The sequence below is a fragment of the Citrus sinensis genome, chromosome 9 (genome assembly GCF_022201045.2).
Source record: "Citrus sinensis cultivar Valencia sweet orange chromosome 9, DVS_A1.0, whole genome shotgun sequence".
NCBI classification, from domain to species: domain Eukaryota; kingdom Viridiplantae; phylum Streptophyta; class Magnoliopsida; order Sapindales; family Rutaceae; genus Citrus; species Citrus sinensis.
In genome coordinates, this window is record NC_068564.1 from 29,719,257 (window position 1) to 29,738,443 (window position 19,187).

The 19,187-nt window shown below is 34.8% G+C and overlaps 3 protein-coding genes across 3 annotated transcripts; all 3 read left to right on the forward strand.

Annotated features, from left to right (window-relative positions):
* The first annotated feature begins 3,227 nt into the window (after positions 1–3,227).
* On the forward strand, positions 3,228–7,201 carry LOC102614153 (beta-galactosidase 15-like). Its single transcript, XM_025097409.2, has 14 exons — positions 3,228–3,408; positions 3,505–3,713; positions 3,898–3,967; positions 4,076–4,168; positions 4,281–4,424; positions 4,532–4,620; positions 4,729–4,834; positions 4,917–5,004; positions 5,093–5,211; positions 5,296–5,651; positions 5,741–5,850; positions 5,932–6,041; positions 6,134–6,582; positions 6,680–7,201. The coding sequence occupies exons 1-14, from the start codon at positions 3,235–3,237 to the stop codon at positions 7,065–7,067; spliced, it is 2,505 nt and encodes an 834-aa protein (XP_024953177.2). The 5' UTR covers positions 3,228–3,234; the 3' UTR covers positions 7,068–7,201.
* A 1,194-nt stretch (positions 7,202–8,395) lies between these two features.
* On the forward strand, positions 8,396–12,797 carry LOC102613853 (beta-galactosidase 7-like). The gene is made up of 19 exons (XM_006475033.4): positions 8,396–8,572; positions 8,671–8,766; positions 8,879–8,991; positions 9,091–9,157; positions 9,250–9,342; positions 9,442–9,585; positions 9,681–9,769; positions 9,861–9,966; positions 10,070–10,157; positions 10,257–10,375; positions 10,488–10,658; positions 10,728–10,921; positions 11,009–11,103; positions 11,187–11,326; positions 11,415–11,528; positions 11,648–11,752; positions 11,861–12,072; positions 12,163–12,442; positions 12,537–12,797. The coding sequence occupies exons 1-19, from the start codon at positions 8,411–8,413 to the stop codon at positions 12,645–12,647; spliced, it is 2,499 nt and encodes an 832-aa protein (XP_006475096.1). The 5' UTR covers positions 8,396–8,410; the 3' UTR covers positions 12,648–12,797.
* A 2,098-nt stretch (positions 12,798–14,895) lies between these two features.
* Positions 14,896–19,134, forward strand: LOC102613554 (beta-galactosidase 7-like). The gene is made up of 19 exons (XM_052434146.1): positions 14,896–15,057; positions 15,154–15,249; positions 15,354–15,466; positions 15,558–15,624; positions 15,711–15,803; positions 15,903–16,046; positions 16,142–16,230; positions 16,322–16,427; positions 16,527–16,614; positions 16,711–16,829; positions 16,905–17,075; positions 17,175–17,371; positions 17,462–17,556; positions 17,640–17,776; positions 17,849–17,962; positions 18,051–18,155; positions 18,239–18,471; positions 18,552–18,831; positions 18,926–19,134. The coding sequence occupies exons 1-19, from the start codon at positions 14,896–14,898 to the stop codon at positions 19,034–19,036; spliced, it is 2,520 nt and encodes an 839-aa protein (XP_052290106.1). The 3' UTR covers positions 19,037–19,134.
* The last annotated feature ends 53 nt before the right edge of the window (positions 19,135–19,187 follow it).

Sequence of the window (19,187 nt, forward strand, 5' to 3'; positions counted from 1 at the left end):
GCTGAGTTGAAGAAAATTCTTAACTGATAATGACCTGAAAGTTGAATTCAACTTTCTTTTAATTATTTTTATATAAGTGATAATAAAATTATAATTTATTTTATATCATAAGTTCATTAGTAGAATAAAATTATAAAATAACAAAAACAAATCATGTAAAGTGATAGGCATTTAATCCAACTGATCTAATCACGTCTCATCAACTTCTACGAAATAAGTTTGTGGCTTTATTAATATTCGTACTTAAAACAAACTAAACATTTCCTTCTTTGAGTAATTATAAGAAGTATGTAGTTTCGACAATTTCACAATTATGTCCGGTTTCAATTTGATCTCAATTTCATACTATTAGTTTAATAATATTTTTATGAATCAAGTATAATTTCAATTAGTGGACGACCTAGTCTAAGCTCAAATTTATTTAAAAGATGTAGATGTTTGCATATAAAAGTGTTTATAATTTGTGTCAGCAGTTAACTTGTTTAGAAATAATGCAGGGGCGGTTAAGAGAGTAAAGTTTGATTTGAAAGGACTCCAATCTTAGGTCGTACAAGAATATGATCAATTTACATGTGATTTTCTTTAATGCTGCCACTAATTTTAAATTGATACAAAAGTTTATGAAATAAATCATCGTCGTAAGAAAGTAATTAAAAATAATCATCATATCATTCTCGTGAGAGATATGATTAGATTTCATTTCTTAGAACAATCAGCAATTAATCATCACCATTAGAAAAATCGTGGAGAATATATGTTATTGCGTGGAGCACGAAGGGAAGTATCACCAACTCCAATTTAAATAAAATCTAACCAATGGAATAAAAGATTTTATTTATTCTTCATTTACCTTTTTTATTATTCGAGATTATGTGTGTTCACAGAAATCTTGTATGGAATCAAAAGGCAGATAAAACGACAAAAAGCATCGCTAGGTTGTCATTGGTTCGGAATCGAACTTTTTTGTTAAATTATCAGATTGAGTTTGACGTTAATCAAATTTAATACTTTTAATATGATTTTTTTCTTATTTTGGATTTAAAGCAAGATACTAATCAATTTAAAATTTTTTTGAAAATTCAATTTGATAAAATTTTATTTCTAGAGAATTAAAATCGATTAGAATCCAATTTAAAATTAAATACCAGTTCAATATTATTATAAACGAAACATGGGCAGTTTTGGGCCCATTAGGCTCTATGTCGTTTACCGCACATAATGAAGTGGGCTATTACAAATTCTTTTGGACCGATAGCCCAAAAGAATTTTCTTTTGCTGATAATATAGCCCAAAATAATTTAAAACTCTTATTATAAACGGAGGGATGGAGATAACGGGAAACCCTCCTTTTTTAAAAAAACAATAATAATAATAATAATAATTACACCCCATTAAATTTTGAACTTTATTTAACTTAATTTTAAGACCAAGGTATTAAAATTACGAGATTCAATATTACTACGACTATAGGATTTCAATAGATATTGTAAATTCAGATTATGTTTCATTTCTTACTCGAAAAATGATCAAACAATTAAGAATCGTGATCCTTGTCAATTGACCATCCATATAATATGTAAAAAGTAACTTTAGATATTTGATATCTTTCTTTTTGAGATTCATATATTTGTAATATTTTAACTTCTCCGACTAACCCTCGTCAATATAGATTATATAATGTCAATAAATATTATCTTCTAATTTTGATTATTTATCTACTACATATTAAATACTAAAACTAAGGTGGCGTTTTTTTTTTATCTGAAATCTGAATAGACATGAATTAGTCTGAATTCTGAATAGATCTGAATGTCTGAATCTGAATAATATGTTTATTGTTTCGTCTGAATCTCAAAAAATAAGTATTAAGTTGTTTGTTTTTTTCAACTTAAAAAGCTGAAAATATGTACTTTTACATTTGTATCCTTATTAAATTTGAATGTCAAATAAATAATATATTAAATACCACAATATTTTAACATTTATAAGTAAAATTATATTCAAGTGAATACATAATTATTTTGTAATTTTAATATATAAAATACCATAAATTTCAAATTTTATCGTATATAATATAAGAAAGAAAAAACATGGATATTTTTATGTGGGGTAAATATCTATGGGTGAGTTTTGGGATAAACATAAAAAATAAATTATAAAACAAGGATATTTTTGACATTAGCAAGTAATTAACTTAATTCAGATTTCTCCATTAAGTAAAAAGCCAAAAAAATTAGCTTATTTTATTAAGTCAAAATTATCTAAAAAATCTCATTAAGTTATAAAAACAAACACCTCTAATTAACTTAATTAATTAAGTTAAGTCACTTTAAGTCATTCAGTTAAAAAAAAAACGCCACCTAAGTCATGATAAAAGGAATATGTTAAATAAATTATGCATTATCTTATTCCTAACAATGATCATATATAATGGCATCCTTGAAAATGTCGTAGATTAAAGGATAATACCTTAAATATTATAGAGATATCCACTTTTTTCAGATAATTTTGTAAATATTTTTCGATCTTTTGACGATTTGGATCATGAAGCTTTTATCAATTTTTTTTTTCATTTGTCAACAGTTTTAAGCAAATGAGTACTCTAATAAATAGATTCATAATTTGGTTAGTACACGTCGAAACCTCCTTTATAGGTGGACTCAATAAAAATAAATAAAGGTTATTCAGTAAAATTTTGTCACGTGTGCATTAATTTTTCATAATTGATAGGAGCATATACATGGTAAGATGCAAAACCAGAAGAACAAAAATTCTTCCCCAAAATGATAGATCATTTTTTTTAAAAAAAAAACACCTTACCATAATTAAGATGGAACCAATTTTGTTAAAACTCTTACTAGCATGCGTGTTTCGCAATTTGCTAATAACTTGAACACTATTTAAAAGATTGACTTAAGATTTGGATTAGACTTAACTAATCAATTCTCAATCTCACAATATCATATTTCACGCTATCTGAAAAATGTTTATTACTTTTATCTTAAAAAGATCCACACAAGGTACATCGCTGAATTTTCGTTCATATAAAGTTATACGAATAATATTGCCTAATGAGAAAATATACAAATTTAATGATTTCGGATAGACTTTGAAATCGATTCATCATCTTCCATTCCAGCTAAACAAATCTAATCCGTTTAGTCGATCAAACTTATATATAAACACGTACATTGTTCATTCACACACACTCCCTCGAGCTTCTCGACTTCAATCATGGCCACTCTAAAGCATTGCTCTCGAGCCATTCTTTTGTGCTTAATTCTTCAAACCCTTTTCAATCTGTCCCTTGCTTATCGCGTTTCACATGATGGAAGGGCGATCACCATTGATGGTGAACGTAAAATTCTGCTCTCTGGTTCCATTCATTACCCTAGAAGTACCCCAGGAGTATGTGTATACGACTCTATGTATATTTTATTTGTTGAAATATTATTTCTTTTTGAATTTTTAATGCTAACATATAGACGGTATTTGGTTTGACAGATGTGGCCAGACTTGATTAAGAAAGCTAAGGAGGGTGGCTTGGATGCTATAGAGACATACGTCTTTTGGAATGCCCACGAACCATTACGTCGCCAGTATGATTTTACTGGCAATCTTGATCTTATAAGGTTCATTAAAACTATTCAAGATCAAGGATTGTACGTCATTCTTCGCATTGGTCCCTATGTTTGTGCCGAATGGAACTATGGGTGAGTTCATTTCTCAAACAATTCATAATGATTCTCTAACAAGAGCTAGCTGGCTAGGTTTTTGATTCAACGGATGCCATGCATAATAAAACTTACATGAAAACAAGCATATTTAATTTAAACCTCTTTTTTTTTTTTTTAATTTATTGAAGTCTTGAAATATTTTATATTTTCCATTGATCAGAGGATTCCCAGTTTGGCTGCACAACATGCCTGGTATCGAAGAGCTTCGCACCACAAATAAGGTGTTTATGGTAAGCATAAATAAGCGTAATGCTTTTTTTTTTCCCTTTCAGGAGATATCATTCTTGTGATTTATATTGGCAAGTTTCTAATCATTTTTTGTTTTTAATTTTTGTTAGAATGAAATGCAAAATTTCACAACTTTGATAGTGGACATGGCTAAGAAAGAGAAGCTTTTCGCATCTCAAGGAGGCCCTATTATTCTTGCTCAGGTTAATTTATTAATTGATCCCCTTGTTACAATTACATCTCCACACTTGAGTTAGCTACTCTATTATTCGAGATTTTGCTAATATTTCGTGTTGAATATATATTTATCCACAGATTGAGAATGAATATGGAAACGTGATGTCAGACTATGGAGATGCTGGAAAATCATATATTAATTGGTGCGCAAAAATGGCTACTTCTTTAGACATTGGAGTTCCATGGATCATGTGCCAAGAGAGTGATGCCCCTTCTCCAATGGTACTACTGCTTTTTTAATTATTTATTATTTTAGTATTTCACCATTATATTTTTAACATTTGTATTTTATTATTTTTATTTTAATTTCCAAAAATTTTTATTCTCAGATCAATACATGCAACGGTTTCTATTGTGATCAGTTCACACCAAATAATCCCAATAGTCCTAAAATGTGGACTGAAAATTGGACTGGCTGGTTAGTTAATTTAATAATTTTTTCTTAATTAATTCTTTTCGCATTAGTATTTCACATTAATTGAAAATTCATAATCGGAAAAAAAATAATTAATGTGCATATATATAGGTTCAAGAGTTGGGGAGGCAAAGACCCAAAAAGAACTGCTGAGGATCTTGCTTTTGCGGTTGCTCGATTTTTCCAATTTGGTGGCACATTCCAAAACTATTATATGGTCAGTTTTTATATTTAATATTTGGATTAATTAAAAATTAGTTTGGTGATTAACTCTTAATTTTAAAAATTATGATATTCAGTACCATGGCGGTACCAATTTTGGTAGGACATCCGGGGGTCCATATCTCACTACTTCCTATGACTATGATGCACCAATTGATGAATATGGTAATTAAAATTAACACCATCATTGCTTTTTCATGTTTTATTATTTAATAAGTCCACAGTTTATAATTCATAAAATTAATTGTGACAGGACACTTGAATCAACCCAAATGGGGACACCTGAGGGAACTTCATAAACTCTTGAAATCAATGGAGAAGACTCTTACGTATGGAAACGTCACCAACACTGATTACGGAAACTCGGTCTCAGTAAGACTTATATATTAATTTACTTTATTTTTACAATTTACATCACGAATTTCGGGATTTTATCGTTAAATATTTGCCTGTTAGGCCACCGTGTATGCAACTGAGGAAGGATCAAGCTGCTTTCTTGCTAACGAAAATCAGTCGGAGGATTCAACAATCACTTTCCAGGGAAGTTCTTACAATCTTCCTGCATGGTCTGTTAGTATCCTTCCGGACTGCAAAACCGAAGAATTCAACACTGCCAAGGTGAATACTCAGACAAATGTGAAGGTGAAGAGGCCGAACCAAGCTGGGAACGATCAAGCTTCTCTTCAATGGAAATGGAGGCCTGAGATGATTAATGACTTCGTAGTTAGAGGAAAGGGTCACTTTGCTTTAAACACACTTATTGATCAAAAATCAACCAATGATGTTAGTGACTACCTCTGGTACATGACGAAGTAAGTAATCAAATTACTTTATCTTCACTTGAAACAACATTCTCTCGTGTATTTAATGACTAAATATATTTTAATTGCATTGTTAACAGTACGGACCTTAAGGACGATGACCCAATCTTGAGTGGCAGTAGCAATATGACCCTCAGAATAAATAGCAGTGGTCAAGTGCTTCATGCTTATGTTAATGGAAATTATGTTGGTAATGGACCCTGAATTCCTTCTTTTCTTCCCTTATATATTCGTAATGCAAATTTGATCATAACACTTGTTAAATATTCAGATTCACAATGGACCAAATATGGAGCCTCTAATGATTTATTTGAGAGACCTGTCAAGTTAACTCGTGGGAAAAATCAAATTTCATTGCTCAGTGCAACAGTTGGCTTACAGGTATTTATATAACAAATTATAGCAGCAATTTGCTTGTGTAGTCTCCTTGTTACGGTTAAAAAAAAAAAAAATGACCCGATTTCCTTTTGCAGAATTACGGAAGTAAATTTGACATGGTACCGAATGGAATTCCTGGCCCCGTTTTGCTGGTAGGAAGAGCGGGAGATGAGACTATAATAAAAGATTTATCATCTCACAAATGGACATACAAAGTTGGGTTGTATGGATTAGATGATAAGAAATTTTACAATGCAAAGGCAGCTAATTCAGAACGAGGTTGGTCATCCAAAAATGTGCCATTAAACAGGAGAATGACTTGGTACAAGACTACCTTCGAAGCTCCTCTTGAAAATGATCCCGTTGTACTAAATTTACAAGGAATGGGCAAAGGTTTTGCTTGGGTTAATGGCTATAACCTCGGCCGTTACTGGCCAACTTATCTTGCTGAAGAGGATGGTTGCAGCACGGAGGCTTGTGACTACCGCGGCCCTTACGGCAGCAACAAGTGTGCCTACAATTGCGGCAACCCTTCTCAGATATGGTGAGGATTATCAAATGTTTGATAAATTTTTCATTTTCTGTTCAGTTTCGTGCTTCGAATTTTTTAACTCAGCGAATTCAATATTTGATGGTGATAGGTATCATGTTCCTCGATCCTGGATTAAAGATGGTGTGAACACATTGGTTCTGTTTGAAGAATTCGGTGGCAATCCATCGCAAATTAATTTCCAAACAGTCGTGGTGGGAACGGCATGTGGGCAAGCACATGAGAACAAGACAATGGAACTTACATGCCACGGTCGACGAATCTCTGAAATTAAGTATGCCAGTTTTGGAGATCCACAAGGAGCTTGTGGGGCATTTAAGAAAGGAAGCTGTGAAGCTGAAATCGATGTGTTGCCCCTGATTGAGAAGCAATGTGTTGGCAAGAAGAGCTGTTCCATTGAAGCCTCTGAAACAAACCTTGGAGCTACAAGCTGTGCAGCAGGCACTGTCAAGAGGCTTGTCGTGGAAGCTCTTTGCTAGGAATATACAAGTGTTTCGTTTTTTTGGTAGATTAGGATCTAGGAGTCATTATTTTCAATTTGCAATAGATGAGAACATTTTACTTATATTAATAAATTAGGCTATTTCTGTTTGATTAGTTGCTCTATTCATTTTTTTTTCAATCATCTTAATTAATTGAACTTTTCTTTTAGAAATTTTTTTGTGCATTGGAATTTTTCAATTTGAGTTATTTGGCTACCACTCATGCTACTGATACTACCACTACAAATTATACTAATCAAAACACAAAGCACAGCTCATTAATTGTTCTCTCTGCAACGGCAAGTTCTGTTGTGCCTTGCCTTATAAATCCATCTTTACTGCACTGTTCAGATTGCTATTCTTCCTCCAAGACAAATTTGGCCCTTGCAGGCCAAATCTGAAACGTTTCTATTTGCGATTTAGTTTTTTAAAAATTAAAATAGAAATTTTTATGCCTGAGCCTTCTTACTTTGGTTGTTAGGGAAAAGTCCTGAGTGTTCTTGGAGCATTATTTCTTTTTTGTTCATTGTTTGCCATGTATATGCTTGAACCAATCATGATAATAAAACAAGTAATGAACGACCATTTAACAATGCTCCAGAAGTACCATAATAGTTAATATCCTCAATTACTCTTTTTCAATTGTTGACCTTGAAATGTTTGACCCCTATAAATTTTGCCCTCTTAGAAATTTTCAATTCTGGTTCTGTCCCTATTATACAAATTGCTGGTTAACAAAATATAAAATTACATGGTTGCATTTCAATTCCTCGTATGAGTGAGGCAGAATGTTTCTTGATCCTTCAGATATTGTGGGAGCAGATATCGCCAAACATTGGCCCAAATTAACAGACAAAGTCATCTTTTGTCTATTTTAGAAGCCAAAAAAAAATTAGACAATATAATATGCTTAACACGTGCAAAATACGTGAAGGCTAATTTCCTAATGTTGGACCTATAAAATCATACTTACAAGCCACATGAAATTCAAGCTCGATTCACATTGAATGCTACTTGTTGCTAGAATTTAGTTTCGTTTTCCAACCGGGCAATTTGAAACATGAACTGCTAATTTTCATTCCTTGCCAACCCACGTTAAAATTTGCCATTTCAGTAATCATAGAATCTCAAAATTAAAAAAATTCTTTGCCCAAATAAAGATTTTTTTTTTCGATAAACTCTGCATGATGTTTCCTGTATTTAGAAAATTTTAAAAAAGAGAGGATATTTTTCCAAATTTAGATTTTACTTGTCTATATAAAGCATTATCTTGAGCACGAAAAGAGTAAGAATTTGATACATCATACATGCCCATTGTTTTTAACTAGTTAGTTCTTGAAATGGCTTCTTCTGGGACCCAATTTGTCCTCGTTGCGAGTTTGGCTTTGTTGTGTTCGTGCTTAGCAATCAAGGTTGAATATGATGCAAATGCCATTATCATTGATGGGAAACGTAAAGTCATCATCGCTGGTTCAATCCATTACCCCCGCAGCACCCCTGAGGTATCTCCTATTAATTAATATTAATATATGTTTTTTCTTTCTTTCTTTTTTTTTTAACCCCTGCATGTGCTGACTTCATTTGTAAATGTGATAAACAGATGTGGCCAGATTTGATTCGGAAGGCAAAGGAGGGAGGGGTTGATGCGATTGAAACATACATCTTCTGGGATGTCCATGAGCCTCAGCGTCGCAAGGTTTGAATCAAAATGTTCCTGTAATGCCAGTACCTTTCAGCTCAAGAAACCAGACTGCCTAAGCCTAATGATCTTTATTGTGTCATTTGTTTTGCAACGGCTTAATTATTAGTATGATTTCTCTGGAAATCTGGACTTCGTGAAGTTCTTCAAGCTTGTCCAAGACGCTGGACTTTATGCCATTATTCGGATTGGCCCGTACGTCTGTGCAGAATGGAATTATGGGTATGTTTTGTATAATTAATATATATCCAGAAATGATTGACGTAATTAATAAGTTCTGACACAAACATATTAACACACGTGATGCCTTTTTTGTATCAGAGGATTCCCAATGTGGCTGCACAATACTCCTGGGATCCAACTAAGAACAAACAATGACATCTTCAAGGTTTCAATTTTATTTTTTCCGCAAACTTGTTAATGTTCTGTTTTCAGACAATGCTCATTAATTGTGTAGCAATCTTTTAATTCTTCATACAGAATGAAATGCAAGTATTTACCACCAAGATTGTCAACATGTGCAAAGAAGCAAACCTATTTGCCTCACAGGGAGGTCCAATTATTTTGGCCCAGGTTTGTACACAGCCTCAAATGTGTTAATGCTACAATTGATGTTGTTCCCGGTATTAGTCTCATTAAGAGTTTGGAGTTTTTGGGTTCTGAACATTACAGATTGAGAATGAATATGGAAATATCATGGAAAAGTATGGAGATGCAGGGAAGAAATACATCAAATGGTGTGCAAATATGGCTGTGGCCCAAAATATTAGCGAACCATGGATTATGTGCCAGCAAAGCGACGCTCCGGAGCCTATGGTTCTTTATTTCTGCGCCCAATTCAATCTAATTCTTGCTTTTTTAATTAATTATGGGGTTACCAAACTCAAAAGTTTCTATAATCTAATTTACAGATCAACACATGCAATGGGTTTTACTGTGATCAATTCACGCCAAACAATCCCAAGAGCCCTAAGATGTGGACTGAAAACTGGACAGGATGGTGTGTTTAATTCTTGTCTTATTAATGAGCAGCTCTTTCGACTTTCATCATCTTCCCCCATGTCATAAATATCAAAATTACGTGCTTCCAGGTTCAAGCTTTGGGGTGGCAGAGACCCACAGAGAACTGCCGAGGATCTGGCGTTTTCAGTTGCACGCTTTTTCCAGACTGGTGGAGTGTTGAACAATTACTACATGGTTGGTCCAAGCTAATATGGAATATCTCTGATATTAATTTTTCAGCATCTGTAATATCTTGAATATAATGCAATATTTTTCTTTATACCGTACTCCTGAGTAGTATCACGGAGGAACAAACTTCGGCCGCACAGCAGGAGGTCCTTATATTGCAACATCATATGATTACAATGCGCCACTCGATGAGTATGGTAATCAAAATCAATCATATAAGACAGATTTAATTTTTCTAATCACTTATATTCATTATTATTATCATAAACATCGTGAACAAAAGTTGTAAATTTCAGGCAACTTGAACCAGCCGAAATGGGGACATCTCAAGCAACTCCACGAAGCTATTAAACAGGCAGAAAAGTTTTTCACCGATGGCATAGTGGAAACCAAGAATATCAGTACATATGTTAATGTAAGTGGCGATAAGAATCATATAAGAATTCATGAATTCATAGTATTCATAGGTTATGGGAAAAAAAAAAGAGAAGAAAGAAAATTGATGTGAATCTCATTGTGGTGATCAGCTGACGCAATTCACTGTTAAGGCTACCGGTGAAAGATTCTGTATGTTGAGCAATGGTGACAATACAGGGGATTACACCGCTGACCTAGGACCGGATGGCAAGTTTTTTGTCCCGGCTTGGTCTGTCACTTTTCTTCAGGGCTGCACTGAGGAAGTTTATAATACTGCAAAGGTATAAGTTCCTTCCTAAAATACTTGAAACAGTGATCCTCATGTATGTTGATATAACTTTCATCTACAGATTAACACTCAGAGATCTGTAATGGTTAATAAGCATAGCCACGAAAATGAAAAACCAGCTAAACTCGCCTGGGCGTGGACACCAGAACCCATTCAAGATACCCTGGATGGGAATGGTAAATTTAAAGCAGCACGGCTTCTTGATCAGAAAGAGGCATCTGGTGATGGTAGTGACTACTTATGGTACATGACCAGGTAATTAAGAATTTCCTCATAGTTTCTTAAAACTTCATTTTACTGGGGATCAATAGATGGTATATGTGATTAAGTCCATTTCTACAGAGTGGACACCAAAGATATGTCTTTGGAGAATGCGACTCTGCGGGTGAGCACAAAAGGCCATGGACTTCACGCTTATGTCAACGGCCAGCTCATAGGTAGTACCATTCTGATGCATTTGATTTCGCTGAATTAAGATTATCACTTATCCTCAACATTTCTGTTCTGTTTGCAATAACAGGCACACAATTCTCCAGGCAAGCCACCGGGCAGCAGATGGTCACTGGAGACGATTACAGTTTTGGGTTCGACAAAGCTGTTTCTTCCCTGAAAAAAGGCGTCAATGTTATAAGCTTACTCAGCGTTACTGTTGGATTGACGGTGTGTATACTGTTTTCTTATGCAGAAGTTACCGCAAAAAGTTGACGTTGGCACGTTTTCTAATTAATGGTCTAATGAATGTTCTCAGAATTATGGTGCATTTTATGACTTGCATCCAACTGGCCTAGTTGAAGGTTCGGTTCTATTGAGAGAAAAAGGAAAAGATATAATAGATGCGACAGGATACGAATGGTCTTACAAGGTACCTGCTTCTAAAGCGTACCAAAAATTTTATAATCCAATCATCAATACTACTTTGAGAACATGGTATTATTATTTTACTATCCAATCATCCATACATGATTGTTGTTGCTGGTGAAGGTGGGGTTGAACGGTGAGGCCCAACATTTTTATGATCCAAATTCAAAAAATGTCAACTGGAGCTGCACAGATGTTCCCAAAGATAGACCCATGACATGGTATAAGGTATCATATTATATTAGTACACTTCCCTCGACACTCTGCACTTCGTTTTCATATCTTGTAAGCATGAATTCTGACAAATTAGGTCTAATTGGGTGTCACTGTTTACAGACCAGCTTCAAGACACCTCCAGGAAAAGAGGCAGTGGTGGTGGACTTGCTAGGCATGGGCAAAGGGCACGCCTGGGTGAATGGGAGAAGCATCGGGCGTTACTGGCCAACACAAATAGCTGAAACCTCCGGGTGTGATCCTCATTGTAACTATCGAGGAACGTACAAAGATGACAAATGCAGGACTAATTGTGGCAATCCTTCTCAAAGATGGTAAGACGAAAAACACTAGAGAATCTGTTGAACACATTTCGAATGATCCCCCAGAAATGTAACAAGTTTAAAACTGTGTCACCAAATCAGGTACCATGTGCCCAGATCATTCCTGAACAAAAACGCCGACAACACATTGATTTTGTTCGAGGAAGTAGGCGGGGCTCCCTGGAACGTGACATTCCAGGTTGTCACGGTCGGTACTGTTTGTGCAAATGCTCAGGAGGGAAACAAAGTCGAGTTACGCTGCCAAGGTCATCGTAAAATCTCCGAAATCCAATTCGCTAGCTTTGGTGATCCACGGGGAACATGCGGCTCCTTCAGTGTAGGCAATCATCAGGCCGATCAGACCGTCTCTGTCGTGGAAAAGGTAATAAAATAAAATGAGGAAAGGCAAAAAAAAAAAATTACATGTCCTTCTTTCTTGATAAAATTAAAAGTTTTAATTTAATTTTGTGTCGCAGCTCTGCCTTGGGAAGCCGAGTTGCTCGATTGAGGTGTCGCAATCGACATTTGGACATAGCAGCCTGGGCAATCTTACGTCAAGGCTGGCAGTGCAAGCTGTTTGTAAATGAAGCTATTAATATGCGTACGTAAGACTTCAAAATTTGTTGAACAAATAGAGGAAGAGACTCGAGAGACCAGTACTTCATTATTTGTGTATTTTTAATTTTCGTATGAATAAATAAGAAAGAAAAGGAAATTTTCTTTCATGTCTGTGGTTTCATCAACGGCAATGGATTATTACATTCCCAGCGCATTTTCATTCTAAAACGACATAATAAATCTTATGAGAAGTAATAATACTTGCAACAAGCATTAAACAGTCACCAACTATGTGTTGTAAGCATCAAATCACATCATTACTCGACTTTCTTGACCATCAATATTTGGATGATAATAAACAATAATTAGTATATTGATATCTTAACCATAGCTATACTTGTATTGTTTAAGTTTAAGGATTAGGAACTCTTTCTATTTGGGCTCCCTTAAACTTTTAGTGATCTTATAACCACGTCTTCGGGTTGTAGTGTATATATAAGAGTTTTTTTTTTTTAATTAATCAACAATCATCACTTAAATTTTTTTTTATCATTGTGACTTATGAGCCGATAAGGTCAAAGCTCTAATAGTAAACTTATATATTAGCTATCCGTGATCCAATTATGCCTAAATTTTAAAATTACTATAAAAAAAAAGGTTATATAACTCATTTTCAAAGTGATCAAACCACTCTTCTGAAATATAACTTGCTTATCAAAATAACAAATTGAATAGCTAGTTCTTAAGAGAATGGAACTAGTGAGCTCCTTAAATACAAAATTAATAATTTTAGAGGATTAATATTGTTTGACTAGTTTAAGACTTATAACATATCAAATGATTATAAGAAATATTGTAGTCTATCATTTTGTCACCAAATCTTCATAAAACTTATTATTTTACTATATTTCTGTTAGTACTATTAGTTGACTAGTTATTTAACTAATAAATTACTAATTTTACCCTAAAAAAACTATACAAATAGAGGTATCAAATAGTATATTCATAGGCTTGTAGAAATTATTTTTTACTACTTTATATTTTGAGTTTATAATTTTGTAATACTTTGATACTTTTTTTGATTAAAAAAACCATATAAAGAATAAAATTGGTATTTTACCACTCTAACTAGTCAACTAATGATACTAATGGAAACATAATAAAATGACAAGTTTTATAAGGTAAACGAATAAATTATCATATTTCTTATAGTCATTTGATATATTGTAACTCTTAAAGGAGTTAAACGATAACAACCCTAATATTTAATATTATCAAGCGTATATATGAGATTATATTAGATCCTATTTACCCCCTAAAAAATTATTGTATCCTAAAATACTTTCAAATTCGATTTTTTCTTAAAAAATGTCCTGTTGAATTAAGAGACCAACCAACTAAACTACTCATTTAAGATTATGTTGAGTTGTGTCTAATATTAGATAGTATTAGAGAGCTACTTGCACTAGTTAATTTTTTGAAGTGGATAAATAGACATCCTAAGTGTATTCAGTAATAAATTAAAATCTTAGTTCCACATGTAAGACTTGATTTTAACAATCATAGCGAAGCCAAGAACTTACCTCCCGCCCGGCCTGTAGCTATCAGATTCTTCTAGTTTCCGGGCAATTTAAATGGTTCCAAAGAGAACAAAAGAGCCGGAAACAGTTTGGGTTTAACTGTATTACTAAAAATTTTCTAGTCAACCCAACACCAAATTAAATTCTCATGAACAAATGGATTATACAACTAGCTATCAGATTCTTTTTAAATTTTAAAATCTAAGTAAATTAAAGATAAGAAGCTGAAAGAAATTAGGAGATAAATAATAAATTAATTAAAGTAGAATAATAATAACAATAATATTATAACTAATCTCGTTAGAATTTAGTTTTGTAATCCAACGAGGCATTTGCAAATCATGAACTGCTGTTCAGTTCTATTCTATACACGTTTGACAGTTAAGGGTAAATGAAAGGATTGAAGGTTGTAGTGCAATCTTATCCAAAGCTTAATTGTTGATGGCTCTCATTCAGTTATCAACTGCATGCAAACCCTCAAAACGGAGTTTTTCTGTCAAAGCTTATACGTTTTCTAAATTTAGATAGTTGCAGTGTTTGTTAGATAACACCTTTGCCTATATAAGCATCAACTTGAGCACGAATTGAGCAGACAACACAACCATGAACCGCAATTACTTGTAAAATCCAAGCTTTACTGCTTTTCTCTCGTCGTTTGTAGAAATTTTTGAATTCGAACGAAAAATTGTTTTAAGTGATGGCTTCTTCTCGGACAGAATTTGTTCTTGTAGCCGGTTTGGCTATGCTGTGTTCATGCTTAGCAATCAAGGTTGAATATGATGCAAATGCCCTTATCATTGATGGGCAGCGTAAAGTCATCATTTCTGGCTCAATCCACTATCCCCGCAGCACCCCTGAGGTATCTCAAATTAAGATATCCTATTAGAGCACGGTTAAACAAAACTTGTGCATGTGCTGACTTCATTCGCAAATGTGATGTAAATGTGATATACAGATGTGGCCTGATCTGATTCAGAAGGCAAAGGATGGAGGGCTTGATGCTATTGAAACGTATATCTTCTGGAATGTCCACGAGCCTCGGCGTCGCGAGGTTTGAAGCAAAATGTTCCTCTAATGCTAGTACCTTTAAGCTCAAGAAATTAAAATGCCTAGCTTAATGATGTTTGTTGTGTTACTTGTTTTGCAATGGATTAGTATGACTTTTCTGGAAATCTGGACTTCGTCAAGTTCTTCAAGCTAGTTCAAGATGCTGGACTACATGCCATTCTTCGAATTGGCCCATACGTCTGTGCTGAATGGAATTATGGGTATGTTTCTGTTTTAATTTATATATCATTTATCTAGAAGAGATTTACAACATCGCTAAGTTCCGACACATGTATGCTTCTTTTCTATCAGAGGATTCCCCATGTGGCTGCACAATACTCCTGGGATCCAACTAAGAACAGACAACGACATTTTCAAGGTTAAATTTCATTTTTCCTAAATGCCTGAAACTTGTTGACGTTCTATTTTATGCATGGCATTTCTAAATCCTACTTCTCCATACAGAATGAAATGCAAGTATTTACCACCAAGATTGTCAACATGTGCAAAGAAGCAAACCTATTTGCCTCACAGGGAGGTCCAATCATTTTGGCCCAGGTTTGTACACGGCCTCAAACGTGTTAATGCTACAATTGATGTTGTTCCAGGTATTAGTCTCATTAAGAGTTTGGAGTTTTTGGGTTCTGAACATTACAGATTGAGAATGAATATGGAAATATCATGGAGAAGTATGGAGATGCAGGGAAGCAATACATTAAATGGTGTGCAAATATGGCCGTGGCCCAAAATATTAGTGAACCATGGATCATGTGCCAGCAAAGCGACGCTCCAGAGTCTATGGTTCTGTATTTCTGCGCCCAATTCAATCTAATTCTTACTTTTTTAATTAATTATGGGGTTACCAAACTCAAAAGTTTCTATAATCTAATTTACAGATCAACACATGCAATGGGTTCTATTGTGATCAATTCAAGCCAAACAATCCCAAGAGCCCCAAAATGTGGACTGAAAACTGGACAGGATGGTGTGTTTAATTATTGTCTTATTAATGGGCAGCTCTTTCGACTTTCATCATCTTCACCCATGTCATAAATATCAAATTTATTTGCTTCCAGGTTCAAGCTTTGGGGTGGTAGAGATCCACAGAGAACTGCCGAGGATCTGGCTTTTTCAGTTGCACGCTTTTTCCAAAATGGAGGAGTGTTGAACAATTATTACATGGTTGGTCTAAGCTAAGATTCCACTCTTCTGAGAATTTCCATCCAATGGGTGTAGTTTCTTCAATATTATGAAAATCTTTGTTTCTTTTCCTGAAATCAGTATCATGGAGGAACAAACTTTGGCCGTACAGCAGGAGGACCTTATATTGCAACATCATATGATTACAATGCACCACTTGATGAATACGGTAATGAAGATCGATCATATATGATATATTAGACTTTCTGATCATTGATATTGATTATTATTTGTGAACTTTATGAACTAAAATTGTGAGTTTCAGGTAACTTGAACCAGCCCAAGTGGGGACATCTCAAGCAACTTCATGCTTCTATTAAACAGGCAGAAAAGTTTCTCACAAATGGCACAGTGGAAACCAAGAGTGTTATGAATTTTGTTGATGTAAGTGGCATTAATATCATACAAAAATTCATTAGCTAAAATAGTATATTGATGTGATTTCATTGTGTTGATCAGCTCACAAAATTCACCCTTAATGCTACCGGGGAAAGATTCTGCATGTTGAGCAACAGTGACAATACAGGTGATTACACCGCTGACCTGGGAGAGGATGGGAAGTTCTTTGTGCCTGCTTGGTCTGTCACTTTCCTTCAAAATTGTAGCAAGGAGGTTTACAACACAGCAAAGGTAACGGTGGATAGATCAAGCAATAAAATCTTTCTATATTCCCTCTTAAAGACTTGAAACAGAAAATGCTCATTCATGTTGAATTGCTTTCATCCACAGATTAACACTCAGACCTCTGTAATGGTGACGAAACATAGTGAAGAGGATGCATATGGGAATGAAGTTAAACCAGCTAAATTCTCCTGGATGTGGGCACCAGAACCTATTCAAGACACCCTCAAAGGGAATGGAAGATTTGAAGCAGCACAGCTTCTGGACCAGAAGGAGGCATCTGGTGATGTTAGTGACTACTTATGGTATATGACCAGGTAAATTTCCTCAAAATTTCCTGGACTTCAATGCACCAGAAACCAATAGGAAGAAATAATATTGATGTGTTCTTACAGTGTGGACACTAGAAACATTTCTTTGAAGAATATGACTCTGCGTGTGAGCACAAATGGCCATGGACTTCATGCATATGTTAACGGCAAACTCATTGGTAGTACTATTTTGATGCATTTGATTTCTGTACAAAGATTTTCCTTTTTTCGGTCATTGTTACTGACTCTGTCGTGATAACAGGCTCACAATTCTCCAGGCAAGCTAAGGGGCAACAAATGGTCACTGGAGATGATTACAGTTTTGGGTTTGACAAAGCTGTTTCTCTGAAAAAAGGCCTCAATGTCATAAGTTTACTCAGTGTCACAGTTGGATTGGCGGTATGTTTTTTTCTGTAGAATTTACTGCAAAACTAATAATCGGTCTCATTAATGGTAGAATGAATGGTGCAGAACTATGGTGCATTTTATGACTTGAAACCTACTGGCTTAATTAATGGCGGCGTTCTGTTGAACGGAAAAGGAAATAATAGTATCAATGCAACAACATACCAATGGTCTTATAAGGTACTTACTACTGAAACATACCAAAGATTTTACCATCCAATCATCAATAATACTTGGAATATGTACCTGATTGTCATTGCTGGTGAAGGTGGGGTTGAACGGTGAGGCCCAACAATTCCATGATCCAAATTCACGCAATGCCAACTGGAACTCCACAAAGGTCCCCAAAAATAGACCAATGACATGGTACAAGGTATTATAAAAAACAATTCCCTCAACACTTTTTCATTGAATAATTTCTACATCTTGTAAGAATGAATTCTGACGTAGGTGTAACTGGGTGTTTACTGTTTACAGACCAGCTTCAAGACTCCTTCAGGTGAAGAGCCAGTGGTGTTAGATTTGCTAGGCATGGGGAAGGGGCATGCCTGGGTGAATGGGAAGAGCATTGGGCGTTACTGGCCTACACAAATAGCTGAGACCACCGGATGTGATGCTCACTGCAACTACAAGGGATCGTATAATGATGGCAAGTGCAGGACTAATTGCGGCAATCCTTCTCAAAGATGGTAAAACACTCGAGCTTTTGTCAAACAAATTTGTAATCAAGCACAGAAATGTAACTTTTTAAAACCGTGTTTCAAATCAGGTACCATGTGCCCAGATCATTCCTGAACAACAACGCCGATAACACATTGATTTTGTTCGAGGAAGTAGGCGGGGCTCCCTGGAACGTGACACTCCAGGTCGTCACAGTTGGTACTGTTTGCGCAAATGCTTACGAAGGAAACAATCTCGAACTCTACTGCCAAGGTGACAGAAGAATCTCCGAAATCCAATTTGCTAGCTTCGGTGATCCACAGGGAACATGCGGCTCCTTCAGTTTAGGCAATTATCAGGCAACTCAGAGCGTTGCTGTCGTGGAAAAGGTAATCAAAAGAGAACATCAAACATTATGCTCCCTTGAAACAAATTCATCTATGACGCAATTGTTGTTGAAAGTTAATTCTATCTATCTTGCAGCTTTGTGCTGGGAGGCCGAGTTGTTTGATTGACGTGTCGCAGTCGACATTTGGAATTAGCAGCTGGGGCAACTTTACATCGAGGCTAGCTGTTCAAGCTGTTTGTAAATGAAGGAATGGGACTTCAAATCTAAAATGTTGTTGATCAAAGAGAGGATAATATAAAGATGTAATCAAATTATTTAATTTATTTGTATTATTTTCAGATAAATAAATAAGAAGGGTTTCTTTAATTTAAAATAAAAAAATAAAAATTGCCCTTT

Bases quoted from the DNA above. Each gene is read 5' to 3' on its own strand.
- LOC102614153 (XM_025097409.2), top strand. From the start codon at position 3,235: ATGGCCACTCTAAAGCATTGCTCTCGAGCCATTCTTTTGTGCTTAATT. The intron at 3,714-3,897 runs GTGAGTTCATTT...TCCATTGATCAG, and splicing joins TGTGCCGAATGGAACTATGG to AGGATTCCCAGTTTGGCTGC. The intron at 3,968-4,075 runs GTAAGCATAAAT...AATTTTTGTTAG, and splicing joins CCACAAATAAGGTGTTTATG to AATGAAATGCAAAATTTCAC.
- LOC102613853 (XM_006475033.4), top strand. From the start codon at position 8,411: ATGGCTTCTTCTGGGACCCAATTTGTCCTCGTTGCGAGTTTGGCTTTG. The intron at 12,073-12,162 runs GTAAGACGAAAA...TCACCAAATCAG, and splicing joins GGCAATCCTTCTCAAAGATG to GTACCATGTGCCCAGATCAT. The intron at 12,443-12,536 runs GTAATAAAATAA...TTTGTGTCGCAG, and splicing joins CCGTCTCTGTCGTGGAAAAG to CTCTGCCTTGGGAAGCCGAG.
- LOC102613554 (XM_052434146.1), top strand. From the start codon at position 14,896: ATGGCTTCTTCTCGGACAGAATTTGTTCTTGTAGCCGGTTTGGCTATG. The intron at 15,467-15,557 runs GTATGTTTCTGT...CTTTTCTATCAG, and splicing joins TGTGCTGAATGGAATTATGG to AGGATTCCCCATGTGGCTGC. The intron at 16,047-16,141 runs GTTCTGTATTTC...TCTAATTTACAG, and splicing joins GCGACGCTCCAGAGTCTATG to ATCAACACATGCAATGGGTT.